At 59.7% G+C, this 21,246-nt stretch overlaps 2 protein-coding genes across 3 annotated transcripts in view; both read left to right on the plus strand.

Moving 5' to 3' along the window:
* LOC101284566 (guanine nucleotide-binding protein G(o) subunit alpha) overlaps positions 1-11,555 on the plus strand; it is a 159,472-nt gene extending 147,917 nt beyond the window's left edge. The window contains exons 6-9 of one of the 2 annotated variants that reach the window (XM_033417566.2): positions 765-894; positions 4,789-4,942; positions 6,788-6,884; positions 7,113-7,252. In XM_033417566.2, the coding sequence (XP_033273457.1) occupies positions 765-894; positions 4,789-4,942; positions 6,788-6,840 (337 nt within the window). In that variant the 3' untranslated portion in view covers positions 6,841-6,884; positions 7,113-7,252. Of the gene's footprint in view, positions 1-764; positions 895-4,788; positions 4,943-6,787; positions 6,885-7,112 lie in introns of both variants that reach the window. The other variant, XM_004286367.4, reaches the window with a different exon arrangement.
* Positions 929-20,323, plus strand: LOC117199106 (guanine nucleotide-binding protein G(o) subunit alpha-like). Its single transcript, XM_049703804.1, has 4 exons — positions 929-1,805; positions 14,560-14,713; positions 17,816-18,031; positions 19,066-20,323. Exons 2-3 carry the CDS (start codon positions 14,566-14,568, stop codon positions 18,001-18,003), a joined length of 336 nt encoding a protein of 111 aa, XP_049559761.1. The 5' UTR covers positions 929-1,805; positions 14,560-14,565; the 3' UTR covers positions 18,004-18,031; positions 19,066-20,323.
* Positions 20,324-21,246: the final 923 nt, after the last annotated feature.

Consider the following 21,246-nt stretch of genomic DNA (forward strand, 5'->3'; position numbering starts at 1 on the left):
CCTTGTTGCAGGCCCACTCTGGGCTCTGCCTGCAGTTACTCTCCTCTGTCGGGAGGTCAGGGCCCAGCCCACCCCGGCAGCTGTGTGCCAGCAGACCTCCCAGGCCTAGGAGGCAGTGGACCTTCATTCAGGGCGTTAGGTGTGAGGTTGACCTCTTCCTTCCAGGAACCAAGCCGCACCTGCCACAGTCAACCCCCACGGCCCTCCTGCCCCCTGGGGGATGGTGTCTGAGAGGGGGAGAGGGAGGGGAGGCACAGAGCAGAGGCTTTGTCTGCAGACAGACCTGGGTCTCACCCCACCTCTACCACACCAACTCCTGCCGGGACCCTGGGCACTTAACCCCTTGGTGCCTCACTGTCCCTCCATGTAGCAGGTGACGCTCCCTGCCTCCCTCCTTCCCTCCTGGGCTGCTCTGGAGTTTTCACAGCCCACAGACGTGAACAGACACGCTCAGAAAGCCAGGGACAGGATGTGCGTGTTACCCTGAGAGGACCTCGCAGAGGTGTTTCTCGGGAACCTTGCAGAGGCGTTAGTAAAAGTCCTGAGATGCAAGGGCAGGTCTTTGAGTCTCTGTGGGAGCACAGCCCAGTCATGGGGCAGAAGCAGTGACGGCCACCCTGCCCCAGGGACGCGGCAGTCAGCCCTGAGCACCCGGAGTGAGGCTCCTTGGGAGGCTCGTTGCGTGTACAGCCCCCTCCACCCCGCCGCCTGCTTGACCGGGGCCCCACCACCCACCACGTCCAGCTTCCCTGTCTCCCCTGCAGGCTGTTCGACGTCGGGGGCCAACGATCTGAACGCAAGAAGTGGATTCACTGCTTCGAGGACGTCACGGCCATCATCTTCTGCGTCGCGCTCAGCGGCTATGACCAGGTGCTCCACGAAGACGAGACCACGGTGAGTGGCCCTGGGCCGCCTGGCCTCATGGACCAAGGCGGCTCTCAGGTGGGGCTGGCTGCGGTGGTCGGGGGTTCCGTTGTCGGCCAGGCCATGCCCGGGCTCCCTCTTCTGACTTCGTTGCGGGGCAAACGCCTCGTGATGCCAATGCAGCAAAGGCAGCCACAGGCCGCCCTGCTCAGAGGCTGCATGCAGACTGGTGACAAACGTCTCTGCGGACTCTGGGTCTCGGGCAGTACGTGCCTCTTTAATGAATTCAGCAGAGTCACAGAGGCCGTCAGGCCAGAACCAAATTAAGCAAATCCTAAACGAAATCAGGGTGCAGTCGAGCAAGAATGTACGTAAGACAGAAATAGCAGTTCTTAGCCCTCACGGCCCTCCCTGAGCAGTGGACGGGGCTGGTAGCCGGAAGGGCAACGGGACGTGGCATGTAGGCGAGTGACAGCGGTGGCGCGGGCCGCTCCCCTGGAGGACGCCAGCCCAGGTTCCCGCCTCCCGTCAATGCGTCTTCAGTCTGGGGCCTCAGAGACCTGCCAGGCTGGCTTCAGAGGGGGGCCCTCACCTGGAGAGGGCGTGGCCTTTCTCTGGGCCTGGGCTGGGCCTGGGCCTGGTTTGCTGCGGAATTCAGGCAACACCCTCTCTGCCTCGGTTACTGTCTGCTGTCTAAGGGGTGTAACCGTAGTACCTGCCTGGTGGGGCGTTGGCAATGGAGTGAGAATCCGCGAGAAGTACTTGGAACCGTTTCTGGCACAGCAGCGCCGAGCGGGTGGTTGTGTTATCACTGGGGATTGTGCTGAGCTGGGGGCCCACTGAGCTGCCCGTGGAGAGGTGGGCCTGCTGCAGAGCCTGCAGGGAAAGCCGAGCACTGGCCTGGCACACCACGGGTTCTCCGGAGACAAGCGCCTGCCGCGGTAGGGCTCCTGGGCTGTGGGGTCACACCTTTGGCGATCATTAGCTCCTGCTGTGTGAAGCAGGCACAGAGCCCTGGCACTGAGGGTTTGGGGCTGGGCTCGTCACGGTGGGCCTTGAGCAAGGCCTGTCTTCTCTCTGGGCCTGTCTCCTCATCAGTCCTGCCTGCTGGTCCCTTGGGACTGCTGCGAACATCTGCTGAACTTTGGGGTGCAGTGCTGTGGGGAGGAGGAGCCGCCGTCCTACAGGACTTATGCAACAATGAGGCCGTGGGAAGATTGGGGCCAGGGCCGCTGGCCGGGTGGGCGATCTGGACTCGCGCCACGTGCTGGCTTGTGCCTCTTGCCCTTTCTCCTTCAGTCCCAGGTACACTCCTGAGTTAGGCATCAGCAAAGCCCCCCAAGCCCTGCCTTGTTCCAGGGCGAGTCTCTGGGGCCCCAGCTGTGCAGTTCTTTCTGGTAACGCCGTAATCATTCTCAGTGGCCTCAGCTGGCTGTGGCGTCTAAGATCACCAGACCTGGACCCACTGACCACCCCAAAGCCCCAAAGGTCGGCTCCTGCTGCCCCCACAAGGCACCCGCGTGCAGGGACTGCCCCAGCACGTCTCTCACTGGTCCGTTGTTGACTCTGCTTTTGGACCCACTGTTCACGGTCCACTTGGCCACTCACGTGGTCTGAGATCCAGGTGGCTCATCTTTTCTTCCTGCAGCGCCTGGGAGTGGGAAGCAGGGCTGGTGCAGTGAGCAAAGAGCTGATCCTGCCGTGGGTTTCAAACAAACTGAAGCACTGGGGTGTCAAGGGCCCCAGGCCTCTCCCTGGGGACCCGCTCAGCTCAATCCCAAGTCCCAGGCCCATCAGCCCTGGGGCAGGGGGCTCGCACTCACCTCTGGAGCACAAGGCAGAGCAGAGGGACGTCTGGGCGGGTCTGGCAGCCACGGGGTCCCAAGCTCCATGGCCCTCGGGTCTCCAGTAAACACGGGCAGGTGCCAAGCCTCACCCTCGGATGGCCTCTCTGGTCTGCTCGCCCAGGCAGCCCTCGCTCCGGAGCAGGGCCTGTCCTGGGGCACCTTCCTTCTCGCCTTCCTGCCTTTACTGTCTCTCTCCCACCTCCCTCCTTCTCCCCCATTTCCCCGCCCTTCTTCACAAGGGCTGGAGCAGAGGACCTTGGGGAAGCAACAGCACATGGGGCCACAGCCAGGAGCAGGCTCTTCCTGGGGCTCTGTCCACCCAGGAAAGACCAGCAGCCCCTCCAGGGCACGGGAGTTGGCTTTACCACTTAACAAGAGCCCACAAAGGCAGCTCATTGCCACGGTGACAGCAAGAACAGCGCCGTAGAGCTGAGCAAAACGCCTGTGTGTCCAGGGCCAGGTGGCAGCGTTGGGCAGCTGGGGGTCTGGGCAGATGTGGCCCGCGGTCTAGCCCCGCCCCCTCCCGCCGGTGAGTGTGGCAGCTGCTCCACCTGCTCCTCTGTAAAATGGAGCCCGTGGCAGAGCAGCCTCTGGGCGGCTGTGAGGACCAGCAGGCTCGGAGCTGCAAGAGTGCCTGCCCTCAGGACTCTCCACTCAGCAGGCGGCAGCTGTGGGATGGCTCTGTCCAGGCACACGGCTCAAGGACAAGCTATGGGACGAGGACGCTCTGCCCCCGCGAGGCAAGAGCTCCACCCTGCTGACCAGTCCTTGGTCCTCCACCTTCCTCTCCGGTCGGCCCTGCCCCTCCCTCCCAAGCCTGGGGTAAAAATTGGGACTGCCTGAGAGAAAGGTGTCTGGAGGCTCCTGGAGCTCAGCCAGGACCCCTGGGGCTAGTGGCTGCCCGCCCACCGGCCGGCCACCCTGCCCACTGTGGCCCAGACCCCAGCGGCCCCGGGCCTCACCTGCCACAACTTCTCAGCGCCAGTGCCGTCACCGCCACCTGCAGGGCCTTAACTTGCCAAACCAAGGCCAAAACCATGAGCAGATTCTGAGACGCTCCAAGTCGGGCAGGTATGAAGCGCCTCCTTCCAGTTGACACCATCAGCTAAGAGTTGAAAGCAGCAGGTTCCCAGGGCACCGCCGGGTGACTTTGCTGTGAAGCCTGCCCCCCACTCCCGCGTCCACACTCCTCACCAGCCACTGGGCTTAGGCTGGTCTTCCCCACCCTCGCCTTCCATCTCCAGCCACGCAGTCCACAGCCCCAGGGTGGCCGTGGCCTCCAGAGCCTGCACGGGGGCCTCCGGAGGGACCGGCTTCGACTTCCTGGCCCGAGACCGGTTGAACCAATTTTGTTTTTTGCTTTTTTTTTCTCTTTCTTTCTCTCATGTTTTCTGCTGGGTTTTTATCTTCCTCTCTGTTTTCGTCTGTTTTGCTGGCTTTCATCTTGGGGTTCTTCTGGCCCCTCTACCAGGAAACCAGCCTCAAAAGCAGCTCATCCAGAGCCACCCCACGGCCCAGCTAACCCACCCAGTCTCCAACCACACCAAGGCCACAGCAAGATCACTCCCCCGACGCTGTCCCCCTGGTGTCTGCTTCCAACTCTGGATTAATTTGAGGATCTCTTGGTCCTCGGTTAATGTTTCCCAACTGAATGCGTGCACCCTCCCACCCCTGCTGGCGAAACCAAATGAGACCCCAGTAGAGAAATCTGCATGCCCGAGGTCCCGTGTGGACGTGTGGATGGTGGCGTGGCCCCTGCCCCTGCATGCATGGTGCATGTCCTCTCCATGGGCTAGAGTCCCTCTGGTGACCCCACTGCCCTGGCCCGGGTCAGCCCTCTTCAGTGGGGGGGTGGCGTTCCCCACCCTGTGCCCTGCTCCACCTGCCCCCCCACCTGCGTGTGGAATGCAGCAGGGACCATGTCCTTGTCCTTGTGGATCCTCCTGTCTCCGTCCCTGGTGGTGCATTCAGCCGTGTTGGTGGACCTTCCCTTCGCTTGTCCCGCTTTGTCACTGGCCGCGGTGGGTCAGGGCCCCGGGCACCGCCAGCCCTCACTTGCCTCTCCACTCTGTTGCAGAACCGCATGCACGAATCGCTGAAGCTCTTCGACAGCATCTGCAACAACAAGTGGTTCACGGACACATCCATCATCCTGTTTCTTAACAAGAAGGACATATTCGAAGAGAAGATCAAGAAGTCCCCGCTCACCATCTGCTTTCCTGAGTACACAGGTAGAGACTGCCACTCCCCACGGGGACCGCGGGGGCCACGCAGCCGCTCGGGCCACACCAGCTCCTGAGGGAGCTCATTCCCCCTCACCATGCTCTGCGGACACACCAGATTCTGCCCTGGAGAATCCAACACAAAACCGAAGGCGGGTCCCCTCCCTTCCCCACAACATGCTGTTGCGAGGGGGTGGGGCAGCCAACTGGGGCATCCTGGTCAGGGGAAGCAGGGCTGGAATCCCAGCTCTGCCACTTCCGAGCTGTGTGATCTCGGCAACCTCTGGACATCAGCTTGGTCATCTGTAAATAGAGCTTATCAGTAAAATGGCAATACCAAGATGATGATGGGGTTGAAGGTCGGGGCTTCGAGTCAGACAGCCCAAGGCTCGTGCCCCCACTCTGCCACTCACAGCAGGTTACATAACCTCTCGGAGCCTCCGTTTCTGTGTCTGTGAGATGGGAACAATCACTGTGATTATCCACCCTCCCTCCCAGAGTTGCCAGAGGACAAAGTGAGCTAAGAAGCATGGAGGGCTTAGCATGGCAGTCGTTGCATAGTAAGTGCTCACTAAACATTCGCTATTGCTCTTATGACTGTGATGCTAAAAAGTATCGTGACAGCACCCCCATTCAAATGGCCTGTTGAACATGAGAGAGCTTCGCGAGCAGCAGAGACCAGGGCCGTCCTGCGGAGGGTGCTGAGGGTGCCGGAGGCCACCTCTGTTCATGTTGCCATGGGTTTACCTGACTGTGGGTGGGTGGGCAGCCTGGCCAGGGCCCTCATGGTGCAGCAGGGTGCCTGGAATAGCCCACGGGCTCACTGGCTCTTCAGGATGGCCAGAGACTGGTCAGAGAGGCGAATGGAAGCAAAAGCGGGCATCCCCAGCCTGACCAGCCCCCCAGCCTGGAGAGCCAAGGGTAGACAGGGTCCCAACAAGGTGAGCCTGCTAGGTAAGCCTCCGGGCTGAACCCCAGCTCCCCGAGAGTGGACGTGGGGGCCGTGGCTTGGAGCCGGACAAGCAGCACAGCTCACTCTGTCTCCCCTTCCTCGAGATCAGGCTGCCTGCCCCGTGGGTCAGGCCCCAGCAGCATGCAGCCAGAGGTGGGCCGGGCTCAGCACCCCTCACACACGCCATCAGCCTCCTTTTAGTCATATCTGAATTGGGGGGTCTGTGGATCCCACCCTAGGTGACCTGGGCTGTGGCCCCTGGTGCAGCAGAAAGAAGCAAGGTGAGTCAGTCACCAAGGCCGTTTGGTGCTGACGAGGTCCCAGGGACCCTCTCCCTCACCTCCGGCCCAGATTTAGGTAGACCCTCAAGGCCAGGCCCGGTGGCCTGTGCCCATGTGCCGAGGGGCTGGGTCCGTCCTGCTGTGGCTCCGAAGTCCAGCCCGCCCCCCCGCTCCCTCAGTGGGTTGTGACAGCCCTGCCTGGACCTGGGCCTGGGCCGGGGTTCCTGGAGCCAGTGGAGGCTTCAGGGCAAAGCCAGGAGTCCTGTTCTGTTCCTCCCTAAACGGCATCTGCTCTCCTGGAAGCGCCTCTCCCTGGACTCACCAGGGACAGAGTGATGTGGCAGCAAAGAAGGCAGCAAGTCAGCAAGCCAGACAGTTCTTAATCCCTGGAGGGTGAACGTGAGGAGGAGGAAGGGGGAAGGAAGGAGGGCGGGGCGATGAGAGGAAGGAGGCCAGGGCGGCTCCCAGGTGCGGCAGTTTCCACCCACCTTGCCCAGCAGCAGTCAAGGGAGGTGGTGTCCCTGCCCACTCCGAGGAGTCACAGCCAGGAGAGGACAGCCCGCAGGGGCTGGCGCAGACTTCTGCACCTGTGTGAGGGCTGGTTCAGATTTCTTTGGGCAGGACCCGCAGGAAGAGAGAATGTTTGCTTCAGGAGCCCGTACATGCATCTGTGAAAAGAAACAGGAGTTCCATGAAACAGTGTTCACCCTTAGCACAGGTGAGGCCTGGTGAGGTTTGATCTCTTGTTTCCATCATTGGTTTTAAACTGGATGTGGACCATGGACTTGGTTTCATGACCCACTGTTGATCGAGCTGAGCTGTCGTCAGGTTTCTCCTGCAGGGTTGTCACTGAGAGGCCCTTGGTGTCCGCTCCCCAGCCCGTGGCCTGACCGGCACCCAGGTGGGGGCCTCGTCTCACCAGCTCCCGACCTGGTCTCTCCCGCAGGCCCCAACACCTTCACGGAAGCCGTGGCTCATATCCAGGCGCAGTACGAGAGCAAGAACAAGTCGGCCCACAAGGAAATCTACACCCACATCACCTGTGCCACTGACACCAACAACATCCAGTTTGTCTTTGACGCCGTGACGGACGTCATCATCGCCAAAAACCTTCGGGGCTGTGGCCTCTACTGAGCCCTGGCCTCGCCACCCAGCTGCCCACCACCCTGCCCAGCCTGCCGCCCCACCCCTGCCCTGGACAAGGGAGCACCAGCAGATGGCACTGAGTGGGGAAGAGGAGGCGCCCTCCACGGCCTCCCCTGCCCCAGACACCAGAACACGTGGTAACGGGGTTGGCGGGGGCGCCGAGTGCCCACACCTGCCGAGACAGACGGCCCGCTGGCCTCCGCGCCATCGCTGGGTGTCTCCCTGGGAGAGAGGTGTATGGGGCCCACGCCGCCGTCCGGGCCAGAATGGGCGCGCTCTGCATGCAGTGGTTCGGGCTTGAGGTCCCAGGGTCCCCTCCTGTCTTCGAAGCTGTGCAGGTGGTGGGGCGGCGTGCTGGCCGGAGCGGGGGCAGTGGGAGCTGCTGCTCAGCTTTTCTTGGGGTCCCTCTGGTCGAGGGCAGCTCTGTCACCAAAGGCCAGGGTGGGACCAGGCCACCAACCGCGTGTGGGTCCGGGGGCTCAGGCCTCGGCAATGCCTCCCTCCTCCTCCCCCTGGACCTCAGTCCCGGACGCCAGTCCTTCCTTCTCTGGGCCTCCCTCCCTTCACACCTCTGGGGCTCCCCAGTGCCCTGCTGGGGAACCCCCACCCCGACTCCTCACAGGCCTGGAAATGCTTCTGAGACCGACTTCTTGCAAAGGCACGTGGTAGATGGTCAGCGGGGTTGAGTCCTGCGGTGCCTGGACGAGGTGGGGAAGAGACGGTGGGGGAGGGGAGGCCGGAGGAAGTGGTTCTTGCGTTGACTGGGATGGGGGCCTCCCACCCGGTCTTTGTAGGCCCCAGGGTGGCTTATCTGCTTCTCCCGTCAGTCACCCGGGGCTTGGGAGGCCGCTCTGGAGTGTGAGCAGATGTGCTTTTTCTTTGCAAATTCACGGCGAATCCAACACAAACCAGCTGGGGCAGCAGGGGGCCTGGGGACTGGAGGTTCTGTAGTTGAGCAGGCCCAGGGGAGGTGTGGGCATGGCCCCTGTAGCCGGTGTCCCAGCTTCCTTCTGTTTTGGTGAAGAAATCGGAGAGTTTGTCCACAGCCCTTGGGGTCCCGCCAGCCCCCGGGGGCAGAGGAGGGCAGACGTACGGGCCCATCATACTGTGTGTGCTGTGAGGGGCACAGCCTGGCTCACACACACACACACACACACACACACACAGCCCCAGCCCCCTCCCCAGACAGAGAGACTTGAGACCCCTTGGAGGGGCTTTGCTGTAGAGATCCCTGAGGAGAAAAGGGTGGGGTGACTCCTCCTGGTGACCCAGGCCCTGGCTGACCTTGGACAATGAACACACCTCTTTCTCTCTCTCCTGGGCGCCTCCTGTTGGCGGATGCCACCAGTCAACACCCCAGGCAGACCCTGTGTGCTTGGATGGCAGCTTTGCCTGGGGAGCCAGATGTGCCCACAGGAGGAGAGGGGCCACCCCTGAGGGGCCTCTGGCTCCCTCCTCAAGCCCTCTGCTCCTCCAGCACCCGCTCTGGGCTCTGCTCAGTCCCGGGCCAGGCAGGACCCCTGCCCTCCCAGCGCAGCCGCTGACTGCCCCGCAGCCAGGAGCTCTGGGCTTCTCGCTTCCAACAGACCCGGAGCTCTGGGTAGTGCACGGGAGACCCAGGGCACCTTCCCTAGTGCCAGACGCCTGCAGGGGTGGGCGCTGCTGGGGTGAGCCCCATCCCTGCCTGGCTGTCTTGCTGCTGCCCCTGGCCTCATGGGAGATCAGCAGGCAGCCCAGCTCCATTTCGGTTTTGCTTGCCTCGTTGTGTGCTGCGCCTCGTACAGGGTGCTGGGTCGTGGCAGAGGACAGGCCCCTGGAGCCGACAGCCGCAGTGTCCCGCACGGGCAGCCAGGGCCAGTCGGGCCATGTTGCCCGACACTGAAGGCGTAGCAGTTACTTCCTGGCAGCACCACCCTGGGTGTGGGCAGCTGTGCCCCTAACGCCGCCCTGTGACCCAGACTCAAAAGCAACTGCTAAGAAGGGTATACTGGCCAAGCCCCACCTCTAAGGCCATTGTCTTGGAGGTGGGAGTCACCTGCTCTCCAGGCCCAGGGCAGCAGCCAGGCTGAGGGCCCCGGGCCGTAGCCCACCCCGTCTGCCATGTTAGGAGGCTGGGGAGCGGGGTGCTTGGAGCCTTCCTGCCCCTCCGTGCCCTGGGGGCCTTTTCGCTCTCAGATGCTCTGCCCTGCTCAGCTGCTTATGCTACTCTTGTCCTCTGACCCTGGCCTGCCCAGGGGGTCCTTGGCTGTCTAGTTGAAGCCCCCAAGGAGCAGGTATCCAGGGTGAAATTCCTTCCCTGTCCTCTGCGTCTCCCATCCACGTCGTCACAGGTAGCTCCACCATGGGGAGGAACGACTGAGGGGACAGATGAGTTTTGGCTCCGTCGTGGGTGTGGGGGAGATGTTATGAGTGACCGGACGTGGGTGATTCTCTTATCCACAGTGGCCCCGTGTGTGCCCCAAAGAGGCTATGCTTCGACTCTCTGCATGCCTCTAGTTTATCAGGGCAAAGGGAAACTGATCTCTAGGAGGGGCGCCTTTACCAGACCCGTGAAACTTATGCCTGCCGTCTAGATGCCTGTGGGCAGGTTCTGTGCCCTGCACCAGTTGCCCTCACAAGAGCCAGGTCTTAGCCTTCCCACCAAGAACTGAGAGAGGCCCCCAAGGCTCTCCGGCCTGCCTGGAGGGGGCAGTGCCCGAGGCCCAAGGAAGGGCTCTGTGGAGCCTGTGGACTCTGGCCTGAGGAAGGTGCAGGGTCTGCTCCAGCCCTGAGCAGACAGCGCACCAACAGTTCTGACATTCTGGTTCTATGGCCCCCTTGCCTGGAGCTCTAGACGCCTGGTGCCCTGGCCCTTTTTCTCCTCTCTGGTCCCAGCAGAACCTGAGGACCCATGGGCACATGCTCCTACCATGGGGCGGTGGGCGCAGCCCGGGCAGAAGGCCAGCACCGGATATGGTGCCAGGAGGCAGCTCTCCTCCCAGCCTCTCCCCCGAGTCCAGCTCCGCCCCACTGATGGGAGCTGGAGGCACCCCTGTCCTCCACGACTGCCCTCCCTACCCAGAGCCCCCATGACCAGGGTCCTTAAACCCCCAACACGGAACACCCAGGAGTCGGCTCACCTAGCTCACCTCTGCCAGGGAGAGTCCTGCAAGGGGAGAGAATATCCCACTGCTTCCACCTAACCCTGTGACAGTCTCTGCCCCACTGGCTGATTCTGCAGGTTCTCCTCTCTGGCCTGCATCATTCCTGGCTCCTTCCCCCTTCCCTTGGCCTGACCTAGTACACTCTTCAGCCCTCTTGGTGAGTAAATCCACCGCAATCCGGGCCTCAGCCTCTTCCCTCCAGACCAGGTAGTGTCCTGCCCAGCCCCCTTTTTGAGAAGTCTGGTGCACAAGGCCTCTTCGGGTGGCCTCTGGCCTCCCCAAGCCTTCCAGAAGCCTTCAGGCACAGCCTGGCAGTTCTCAGGAACTGAGGCTTGAGGCTCTGGCTCCGTGGCCATCAGAGATTCAGTCTTGGGTGCCAAAGGCCAGCACCCTCCAGACAGCGCCTACAGAGTGGAGGGTCCAGCAGCCCAGAGCAGTGAGACAGGACACAGCATCCAGACCAGGATCAGGGCCCGGGTGTGAGCTGCTGCCCCCCACCGCCCGCCCCCAGCGAGGTGAGTCCTCAGCCCTCTTTCCCAGGAGCCAAGTGGGGCCTTCCCTTGGGGGCTTCAGACACGCTGCACCCCCAACCAGATGAAGGCCCCTGTCAAGGGAGGGCCTGCTCAGGGCAGAGACAGAAGGGAGGCCCATCCAGGCCCAGGGTGCCCAGGGCACCAGCGTGAACCCACCGCCCGTCCCCGGCAAAGCCAGCCGCTCGGAGGCACCACCCCTCCTGTGGCCCATCCTTTCCTCCCCTGCCCCCCCACCCCGCCCCGTGCCCGTGGCCTCCCTGAGCAGCCAGGCCCTTCACCTCCTGGTCCCCTCTGTCTTAGTCCCTGCGTCCTCTGTGCCCTGTGCCTCTTCCCCTCCCCGTCCCCGGCAGAGGTGGGCTTGGGCGCCCCTCTCCTTTCTTAGCAAACCCCTCTTAGGTGCCGTGGTCCCACTTCCTGACCCCAGCGCCACCCACCCCATATTAACTGTAATTTTGTAAGAAGAGTGACTCGTCGGTTTAATCTCTAGTCATTGTAATAATTTATTGGCTGCCGTAATGTATTTATTAGTCACCCACCATTAATAAAATGTGCCAGCTTTTCCTAGCACGAGTGTGGTGTGTTGCGTCAGTGCCCAAGTTGCTTCCACCGGCGCCCCCCGCACGACACGTGTCCTGGGGCCGGACTGTGGGCCACCTGGCAGAGGGGCACAGCCTGCTGGGGCAGGATTCCAGGTGACCGGGATTGTCGTGAGGGCAGAAGCTGGTCTGTCCCATCCCTTGTGCTTGGTGCCGGCCACGCCTCTGCTCCAGTGGCGGCAGCCAGGCCGCTGGCCACGCTCTGCTGGAGACTGGAGAGACAGGGTGGTGACGACAGCAGGGGTGGGTGCTGTCGCCTGGCTGTGGCCCCTGGCTCCCTTCTCTTTTCTCACATGCTGACAACTCCTCTTGTGAATGTGTTCTTGCATCCGTGTTCTCCGGGGAAGCTTGGATGGACAAGCTGGGCTCTTGGCTCCTTGGTGATGGGTTCCAGTGTGTTTGGAGGGATGGCGGTGAGGCCTGTGGGGTGTGGAGGGGTTCTCGGTGCCGGCGCCTCCCCTCCCTGCAGCGGCTCCCCTCCCCACTGCCCTCCCTGCATCTCCAGGCTCAGCCCCTCCTTCCAGGCTCACTCCAATGCCCTCCCCACCGGACCAGGTCTGACTGGGGAGCGTCGCTGCCTCCCCGGCCCCGCCCCTGCTCTGTGCCGCTCGCTCGCTTGCTCGGAACCGGGACTTTTTCATGTGTGTGCATTTTCTCTCCCCAACTAGACTGTGAGCTCTCGGAGAGCAGGAGACTGTGCCGGTCGTTCCTACAGCCCCGTAGCTGCCCCACGGAGGGCCTTGCACACAGATCCAGCTGGTATTGGTGGAAAGAGTGCCCGCTGTGCAGCCCTGGGGCGTGGAGGGGCCGAGCCTTAGCCGAGTGGAACTCTGGAGCCCAGGCAGCTGGCCTGGATTTTTCCTTCGGACCTAAGCTTGGCGGCCTCCAGACCTTCAGCTCAGCCCACATGCCAAATGGGCACAGTCCGCACTCTCAGCCTGGGTCTCCCTAGTGGCCCCTTCTGGTCCTGGGAGTGCCCTGGGCATATGTCTCCACCGTGTCCCCCAACGTCTAGATCAAGTCGAGATAGTTGGGCAGTGAGTTGGGATCTTGCCTCTGGTTGAGGCCTTCCAGCTGTTGGTTGAGCAGCGATAGGACAAGGTGGTGTCGTGTGTTGGTGAGGCTTTTCCTATCGAATCGTTGGCTCTCCTCTGCTCCCTGGTGGCTCGGGGACCCTGGGCGTTCCCAGCCCCCACCCCCCTGCGCGTGGATCCACCTGGCCTCCCAGGAAACCTCCGCCTGCCCTTTTCTGAACAGCCTCCATTGAGACGGCACCGGGCGGAAGTGTCTCATGCCTCCCTAAGCGTGACTATGCAGTGACGGACCAGTAGAAATTGCAGAGACTGAGAATGAAATTGACTGGTTGAGGCTAGGAGGGTAATAAGATCATAGGAGTTTGCTGAATATGCGCGGCAGAGTGAGAGGACGATGCCATTTATTTACTACAGATCCCAGAGGGCGTCGTAAATCCGTGCGGTTGTCTAGGGGCTCCCGAGAGGCAGCTGAGAACCTAGACTGCCCTCTCCACCAACTGGTCTTGACCATAAGGACAAGGTTTTGGCACCAATACCCTTTCCAGGTCACCAGTCATGGAAAAGATGATGGAAGGCACGCGGAGCTAGCCATGACTTTCTGATCATTTATTCTAAAGCCCACAGGCTCCTCACTCTGGCTGGAGAAACCAACCCATTGCATTGCAGAAGCTCTGGTCTGGCCCAGAGCCGGGTGCAGGTCTCTGCTCTTCCTCATCCCAGCCTTGTCACCTCTCATTGTCCCCTAAGGATCGATGAGGTTAAATGACACAAGGCAGGGGAAGAGCTGGCAGAGCGGGGCTTGGTGATGGGTGGTGGTCGCTTCATCTGCTTCCCGCTCCCACTCAGCTGGAGGGAGATGTCGGAAAGCAGTTTACTCAGCGCCACTGCTTGCTCGTCCATCTCAGTGATGAGCGCCCAGTGATGCCCACACCACTGCTCTGCTCTCTCCTATGATTTGCTTCAGTCTTCTTACTTCAGAGGGAGCGTGTAGCCTGGAATTACTCCTGAACTTGACCTGCAGACCCATGGAGCTAGGTTTGGGGCAGACAAGTTTCCAGGGTTAGGACAGGGTTCTTGCGGGAAATGAACAGCTCTCCCTTCCCCCAGAGAGCTATATCACGAGGGAGCCACCTTCCTGTGCAGAAACGGGTTTGTACACAGAGAACAAACTGCCAAGGAACAGACCGCCCAAGTTCATGTGCCTGGCATCCCACAGTAGGAAAAGTCCGTCCTTGCCCCGGACAGAGGGCTGTCCCCTGGGATCCTGCTTGATTTGGAGTGCCCATTGTGTTCACTCATTTGCTAAATGAACTCCTGTGCGCAAAGCAGTTCTCCACGTCTGCGGTGCTTAAAGCTCCTCGCGTGACCAGTCGTGGTTGAGTTTGACCCGGCCCGAGGGGGTATGGCCAGAGCCCCAGGCACTCCTGCAGGAGCCTGGCGTGACTTCCCCTCAGACCACAGGAGGGGCCTAGAGGCCCTCACCACTCCCAGAGTACACCCCAACCCACAGGTTAGGCCCAACAGGACAGGTCTGGACAGGAAGGGCCAAAGCCCGGCTCTCAGGCTCCCATCCAGCAACCCCCACCCCCCGCCAACACGCACGGAGACCTTCCCGTGGCTGGAGACTGCAGACTGGAGAGCTCGTCCTCAGCCTCACTCAGGGAGCCCGGGTTGGCTCCCAGTCCAGTCTCTGCCACCAGCCCTGAGACAGGGGTGTTGGTTGCTCTGAACGCTGGAGATGCGAAGCTCCATGCTGTGCGAGAACGTTCTGTCAGCCTTCCGAGGAGCTGAGGAGCCGTGGGGGCCAGGGAGCCCTGCCTGAGCTGCCGAGTAGACCACTTCCTCCCTCTCAAGCCTAACTTCCATCTTCTCTTTCCCTGTCTCCGTGTCTGTCCCTCTCGCTGTCTGTCTGGCTCTCTCCCTCCCCGCCTGGGGCTGCAGAACCGCATGCACGAGTCTCTCATGCTCTTCGACTCCATCTGTAACAACAAGTTCTTCATCGATACCTCCATCATTCTCTTCCTCAACAAGAAAGATCTCTTTGGTGAGAAGATCAAGAAGTCACCTCTGACCATCTGCTTTCCTGAGTACACAGGTAGGTGTCGCGCGGACCTGCCAGGGACCTGTGTCTCCCCTGCGGGCACGGGTACCCCTGCAGGCAGCTGGCAGAGGGTAGAGGAAGAGGCGAGGGAGTGACCAGGTCTGGCCCCTCCCAGGGCACTGCCCTGGGCGTGGTGGGGAATGGACCCTCGTGACGCGTGTGGGTTGTGAGCAGGTGACTCCGGAGAGACGTGGCAGGATCAGGAGGCAGGACAGGCGCACAGCTTCCCCCTCTTCTTCCGTCCTGGTCCCCTGCCTCCCTGGTCTCCCCCCTCTCAACCCCTGCCTGGGCTGCCTCAGCCCCGCCCGCTTTCTCTGCTCCTGCTTCGGTAGCCCTGCTGGTGCCAGCAGAGCAGTTCCCCCGCCCCACGGCATGGGGCCTGCTCTCCCCACCTCCACCCCCATCCCGCCTGCTCTTTCCCTGCTCTTCTCCGCCCCTGCGCTTTTCCCCCAAACCACCCCTACTTTCTGCAGGCCTTCTCCATCTCCGCTTGCCTCTTTTCTGCCTTCTCCAGGGCTTTTCCTCTCCTTCTGGCTCCAGGGGAGTGTGCCCCCCCCCCCCCATGGGAAGCTGTCTCTGGCAGCGGATGGAGGCTGGCTGTGTAGGGTGGCCCGGCTCTGGGCTGCTGCTGAAGGCTAGGGCAGCGCTGACGGGAGGCCGGAGCCCAGCCTTTGTCGCTCTGGGGACTGGGAAGCTTCTAGAGGCCCCTGGGGCGTGGCGGTAGAGAATGTGTCACAGGTGGGCTCAGTCTGGAACCCACTCCCTGACAGCCCCAGTGAAAGATCAGGGCTTAGGCTCAGCTCCCAGGGTGACATGGGTCCCCAAACCCAGCCAGATTCCAGAAGAGATGGATGCTGGCCCCTCCGCCCTCCTCCACTCCTGGGGAGGGGGGGAGTCTGCCCTCACCCTTGGGTGTGGAGGGCGCATTGGCTTGTTCTGAGCGCAGCCTGTCTCCACTGTGTGAATCTGCCAGCTTCCTGCCCTCCCCAGGGTGCAGAGAGGGAGACAGGGCAGGCTCTCGGGGCTGACAGGCGTTAGGAGCATGGTGCAGGCAGGCGGGCAGACAGGCAGACAGGCAGGCTAAAGCAGCTTCTGGACCCAGACTCTGCAACTTGGGACAAGTTAATCGCCTGTGCCTTGTTTGTCATCCGGGCACCACAGCAGATAATGATGCCCACTGCTTGCGGGGCTGGAGGTGGGGGAATGAACGGAGAGAATGGTGCCTGGTGCCAGGTCTGCACCATAGGTGCCATCACTGCCCTCGTACCATCCAGAGGATGGAAACCAAGCAAGGGGGATTGGCCGTGGAGGAGGCGCCCTCTGCGGGTGGGGTGGAGCGAGTCCATGCAGGCACAGGACAGGCCAGGGAGGGCCCTGCCTGTGGGTGGAGCCGGGCGTTAGCCCCCTTGGCAGCCATCTCTCCCAGCCTCAGCAGAGGCCCTTCAGGAACAATTCGGGTCTTTAGATAAAGTTGCGGTGACCGGATGGGGCTCGGAAGTCTGCAAGCTCCAGCAGGCCCTCAGGCCAGTGCCACCTCAGGGGGCCGGCCTGAGCCTAGGGCTCTTCCTTGTCCCCAGGGACCTGGCCTCACTGGAGCCCGATTTGGGATGTGGCCCAAGGAGCGGTCAGTCTCATTGTCGTGTTGTATGGCGCGCCAGATGCACCCAGGGAAAGTCGGTCTGAGATTGGGAAACATTTGCATTCTTCAGGGCCTCCAGAGGGATCCAGTTTGAGTTCAGAGAACACGCTGGATGACAAATGGTCACCAGTGAGGTGGCCCCTGGGGGTACCTAGGCTTGTGGGGACAGAACAGGCTGGAGGGGCTGGGGCGTGCAGGTGGCTGTCTGGACGTCCACGGGGAGCTCTGCAGGACCGCCAGGCCGTGTAAGGGCGCGGACTGAGCAGACGCTGAGAAGGCGGGAACTGGACGTCCCGAGTTACTCCTGGGCGCTTTTCACCCCCGTCGGTGCCGTCTTAGCACCCTCTGGGCAAGAAGCTCCTTGATGGAGTCCACTGTGGGGTTGTGTCTAGTCTGCGAGCTGCCACTAACTTGATGGCTTCACCGTGTTGGTGGCCAGCCAACGGTGGCATGGAGGAGGCTCTGCCCCGTGGGCTGTCAGAGCTGCTCTCCGCCCTGTCCCCCCCCACCCAGTAGCCCTGACCCCGCACACTTATCTGGCTGCGGACGCCTTCCGGCACCCAAGCCCCAGCCCCACTGTGGCTCACACCCAGCCGTTGGAGGATGGCTGGAGGATGGCGCAGGCAGGGAGGGGGCATGGCCCACCCCCTCAGCATAAGACCGTGTCATTTCCATATTGGCCAGCTCCCAGGGGCACTGCAGAAAATGGGGCAGCCTAACTTGGATGGGCTTTTAGGCAGTTCTCTGTTGGTCCACGTTTTATGATAATTGAAAACTACAGGACAGAGCCACAGGGTTTGGGTTACAGCTGGTGGGCAAACTGTCCTTACATCATTCACAGATACCCCCACCAGCCCCCGGCCAGGATCAAGGGAACACTCAAGGAATTGCGGGGGGGGCAGCGGGGCTCCAGTTGGCATTACAACACTGCCAGCCCCTTAAACGGCCCACCTGGAGGTTCCCAATGCCCCCTGTCCTGGCCACTCACCCAAGAACGGGGACGGCTTAGAGACAGTCCCAGCCCTTCTCATTAAGAGGAAGCATCCAGGAAGGAGTGTAGGCGCAGCGCCCCCCCCCCCCCCCGCCCCCGCGGCCACCACCCCGCAGGGAACTCATGCATCAGAAGCAGTAGGACCGGTTTAGACCAGGGGTGAGTGTTGTGAATGGCGGACTGGCCAGCCTCAGTGTGCTCATCTAGAAAGCAAAACGGACAGCCTGTGGCTGCTGTCCGCCCAGGGCTCCTGGGGGGACCCTGTGTGAACACAGAAGGAAAGACCTGGGCAAGTCAGAAGCCAGGCCAGTGCTCAGCTGCATGTGGTTTCCAGTGTAAGATGCGACTCCACCTTGGAGAAGGGCCCCAGGCAGCCTCCTGGAGAAGGTCACGGCCCACATCTCCAGCCCACCCACCCCCTCTCACCAGGGCCTCCCCCCAACTCTTCTGCTCTGTTTCGTTACAGGCCCCAACACCTATGAAGATGCCGCCGCCTACATCCAAGCACAATTTGAAAGCAAAAACCGCTCACCCAACAAAGAAATTTATTGTCACATGACTTGTGCCACAGACACGAATAATATCCAGGTGGTATTCGACGCCGTCACTGACATCATCATTGCCAACAACCTCCGGGGCTGCGGCTTGTACTGACCTCTTGTCCTGTATAGCAACCTATTTGGTAATGATTCCAGCATTCACAGAAAAGCTTGCACACATACACACTCCACTAACAAACAAATGCAAGTTGGTAAATTAACTTCAAAAAGGCATAACAAACCTTATATATAGACAGACAAATATATATTAAGTTTTTTTTTAGTTTGTACTAGAAGGAGCTTCAGACAGAACTGACCAACATTCCATTGATCATTAAGGTTTTCCTGGGACAGCACCTGAGCATGCACTTACATGCGCGCGTGCGCACACACACACACGTACGTCACGATGGCAGTCCTGATTTGGGAGTCCATCCTTTTAAGAACAGCCACATGATTTTACACTCTGAGACCCATTTCTGTGAGCAGGGAGAGGGCAAGGAAAGGCCTGGCCTTAGTCCAGCCTTTTCCTCTGCATCCACACGCTGAGGCTGTGTGCTGTCAGTTCTGTCCTGCTCTTGTGCGAATTCCAAAACCCTTTAAAAAATGGCCAGCATCCCAAATGTCTCCCTGCCCTATACTCCCGACAGAAAAATTAAGGATGCTTCTCTTTTGGGTGGTAGAGGTGGTTAACTTCAAGAATTTAGAAGAGTCACTGCTCTGCCCAATCCACTCTCTGTCTCCTGAGTTTTCTTTATTCATGTTAACAAGGCAAGAGTCAGAGAAAAGGGAGACTCTGGCTGCTTTCTGCAAGCAGCTGAGGGGGCGGCCGTGCAAAGCACAAGGTCACCTGCAGAGCTGAAGCTGCTCCTCCCTCCAAAACGGCTCCCCCTCCAAGAGGGCTGGCAAGAGAAGGGGAGTGATGTGGAGAACGGGCAGGAGTGGCTGAGGGGAGGGCAGATCTGCAGACTGGCTGGGTCAGGGTCCTGAGGGGTGAGGCCTCCCAGGAGACCCAGGCTAGACTTCCCCTGGATTCCTGATCCCCCTGCGATGCTGCCCCATCTTGCCCCACCTCAACATTATTAAACATGTTGGAGGGTTGGTTGGGTGGGTGGGTGGTTGGTGTTTTAAATCAAGGAAAATGGTCAGACTGGACCCCTTATCTCTCTCTCTACAGACTGCTTCACGGACTCTTTGCTGTTGACGTTGATCTCCTGGTAGCATGACCTTTTGGCCTTTGTAAGACACACAGCCTTTCTGTATCAAGCCCCTGTCTAACCTACAACCCAGAGTGACTGACGGCTGTGTATTTCTGTAGAATGCTGTAGAATCCGGTTTTAGTTGAGTCTTTACATCTAGAATTTGAAAGGAAAAGAAGAACATTTCCCATGTGCTTTGTAGCTTAAAAAAAAAAAAAAAAGGAAAGGATAAAGGAAAACTCAGCATCTCATCCATCTTTTTTTCTTTCTGAAATAAACACCCACAGCTGCACCCATGCCCACCCCATCCTACCTGCAGAGGTGCCGCCTGTCCGCACCCGGGGCGCCGGTTCCCGGGAGTGTGCTCAGGCCACGCTTTCCAGACGCGGCCTCACCGTCCACAGCCCTCCCCCCGCCCAGGCCCGAGCCACTCCAACCACACGCTCACTCCAGGTTTGCATAGAAAAAGCACAGCTCTCACGGGCCAGTAGCTGCCCCAAAAGAATATGGAACATATATATATATATATATATATATATATATAAATAGAGCCCTATAGGAAACAGTTTCCCCCAGCTCCCTTTCTACAGAGTACCTTTATCATTTTTTTTTAGTTTTAGATTTTGGTTTTATTTTTGTCCTGATGAGCACTATGTATTACATACCAGATCAGCTTTCATAGTCTTTGGGAACCGGGTTGTGGTTTTTCCCGCTGACATTCTGCTTCTCCGTCTCTCAGATGGATGCTCCCTTTGTGTGCGTGCGCCCCTCCACCTTTTCCTTTGTTTCAGTAACCTGTGTTCGCTCTTTCTCATGTGGGGATGTTTGTGCTGCAGATAAAAACAAAAATTTTTAAATACTACAAGATGGAAAAAACAAAAAAAAAATTAAAAAGATGGAATGTAATGTTTACAAGAAAGCCACAGTTCTCATGATCAGTCCAATGTCATTTCTACTTTGACTAGTATCCAAACTCCTTCACGGTTTCACTTTTAAGACTTAATATTTGCTGAAGACCAGTCACAGCCATTTCAGATAAAGAGGCAAAAAGACAAAACACAAAATATTTAAAATGCAGGAAAAAAAAAACTTGGGAAAAAAAATAGCCCACGGGTCTTTCTAAGCCTTTCTATTCCCAATCGGTGAGGTTTCTGTGATATCTTACACACTGCCAGTCTACTTCTCTGACTAATGGAAAATTCATGTGTAGCTCAATAAAGAGAATGTTTGTCTGTATTGCTGAGTCTCGCCCTCGGGCTTCATTCTGACAGGAAAGGGAAGGAGGGATTTGACTGGGTCGCAGATGCTGGGAGGCTGGTGGGTAGGGCTGTAGGTGCCGGATAAGGATCCCCCGCACCCCCACCCCCACCCGCCATCAAGGGGAGCCAGCTGGGTGCAGCCACCTGGGAGCAGGGCGGGCAGAGGAATGGGTCTCTCGGGCCTGCAGGTGCCCTCTTCCTCCCAGCTCCGGCATCTCCTCATGCTCGGCTGGTTTGGTTTTCGAGGGTAGGATGGAATGGAGCATGGGGAAGGGGGGGAGGGCAGGTGATCCCAAATCTCCTGCTAATACGGGATCCTGTACCCAGTTGCTCCACCACAGCAGAATGGGTGGTCCCGAGAATGAGGCCAAATTGCCCCAGCCCTCTGTACCCAAGGGGTCACGTGCACTCACTTGGACAGCTTTAAAAGCCTCTCCTGTTGCACCTGGATGCCAGAAGTCCCCGGCAGGCTGAACACACACGGAGCAGCTGAGCACAGCCTGGTGTACGGAATCTGGTTCTCAATTCCTCCAGGTGGCAGGTCTCACTACCTCTCCACTGGGTTGCCAGGTTTCTACTGCAGTTAGTTGCACATCAGTTGAGACTGAGACCTGGAGGTAACACAGCTCATCAAAATCCTTGCATCATGTCCATGGATCGCTTACTAGCCAAGCAGTCGAGTGCTCCACCTAGGAGATGGCGGGGTCTGGGCAAGGGCAGTTAATTGTAATCCTCCGCACACCAAGAGCCCAGGAAGTCCTCTCCTTGGCAATTCCAGTGGCCTTTTGAATCTAGTGAGGATGGAAAGTGGGGGTTGATACTGCTGCAGAGACCATGGCATAACAAGAGGCTAGTCCCCTCCTGTTAACAAAGAACAGATCCGGGAGCTCCTCAGCCAGG

This window comes from Orcinus orca, chromosome 20 (assembly GCF_937001465.1).
Source record: "Orcinus orca chromosome 20, mOrcOrc1.1, whole genome shotgun sequence".
In the NCBI taxonomy this organism is placed as follows: domain Eukaryota; kingdom Metazoa; phylum Chordata; class Mammalia; order Artiodactyla; family Delphinidae; genus Orcinus; species Orcinus orca.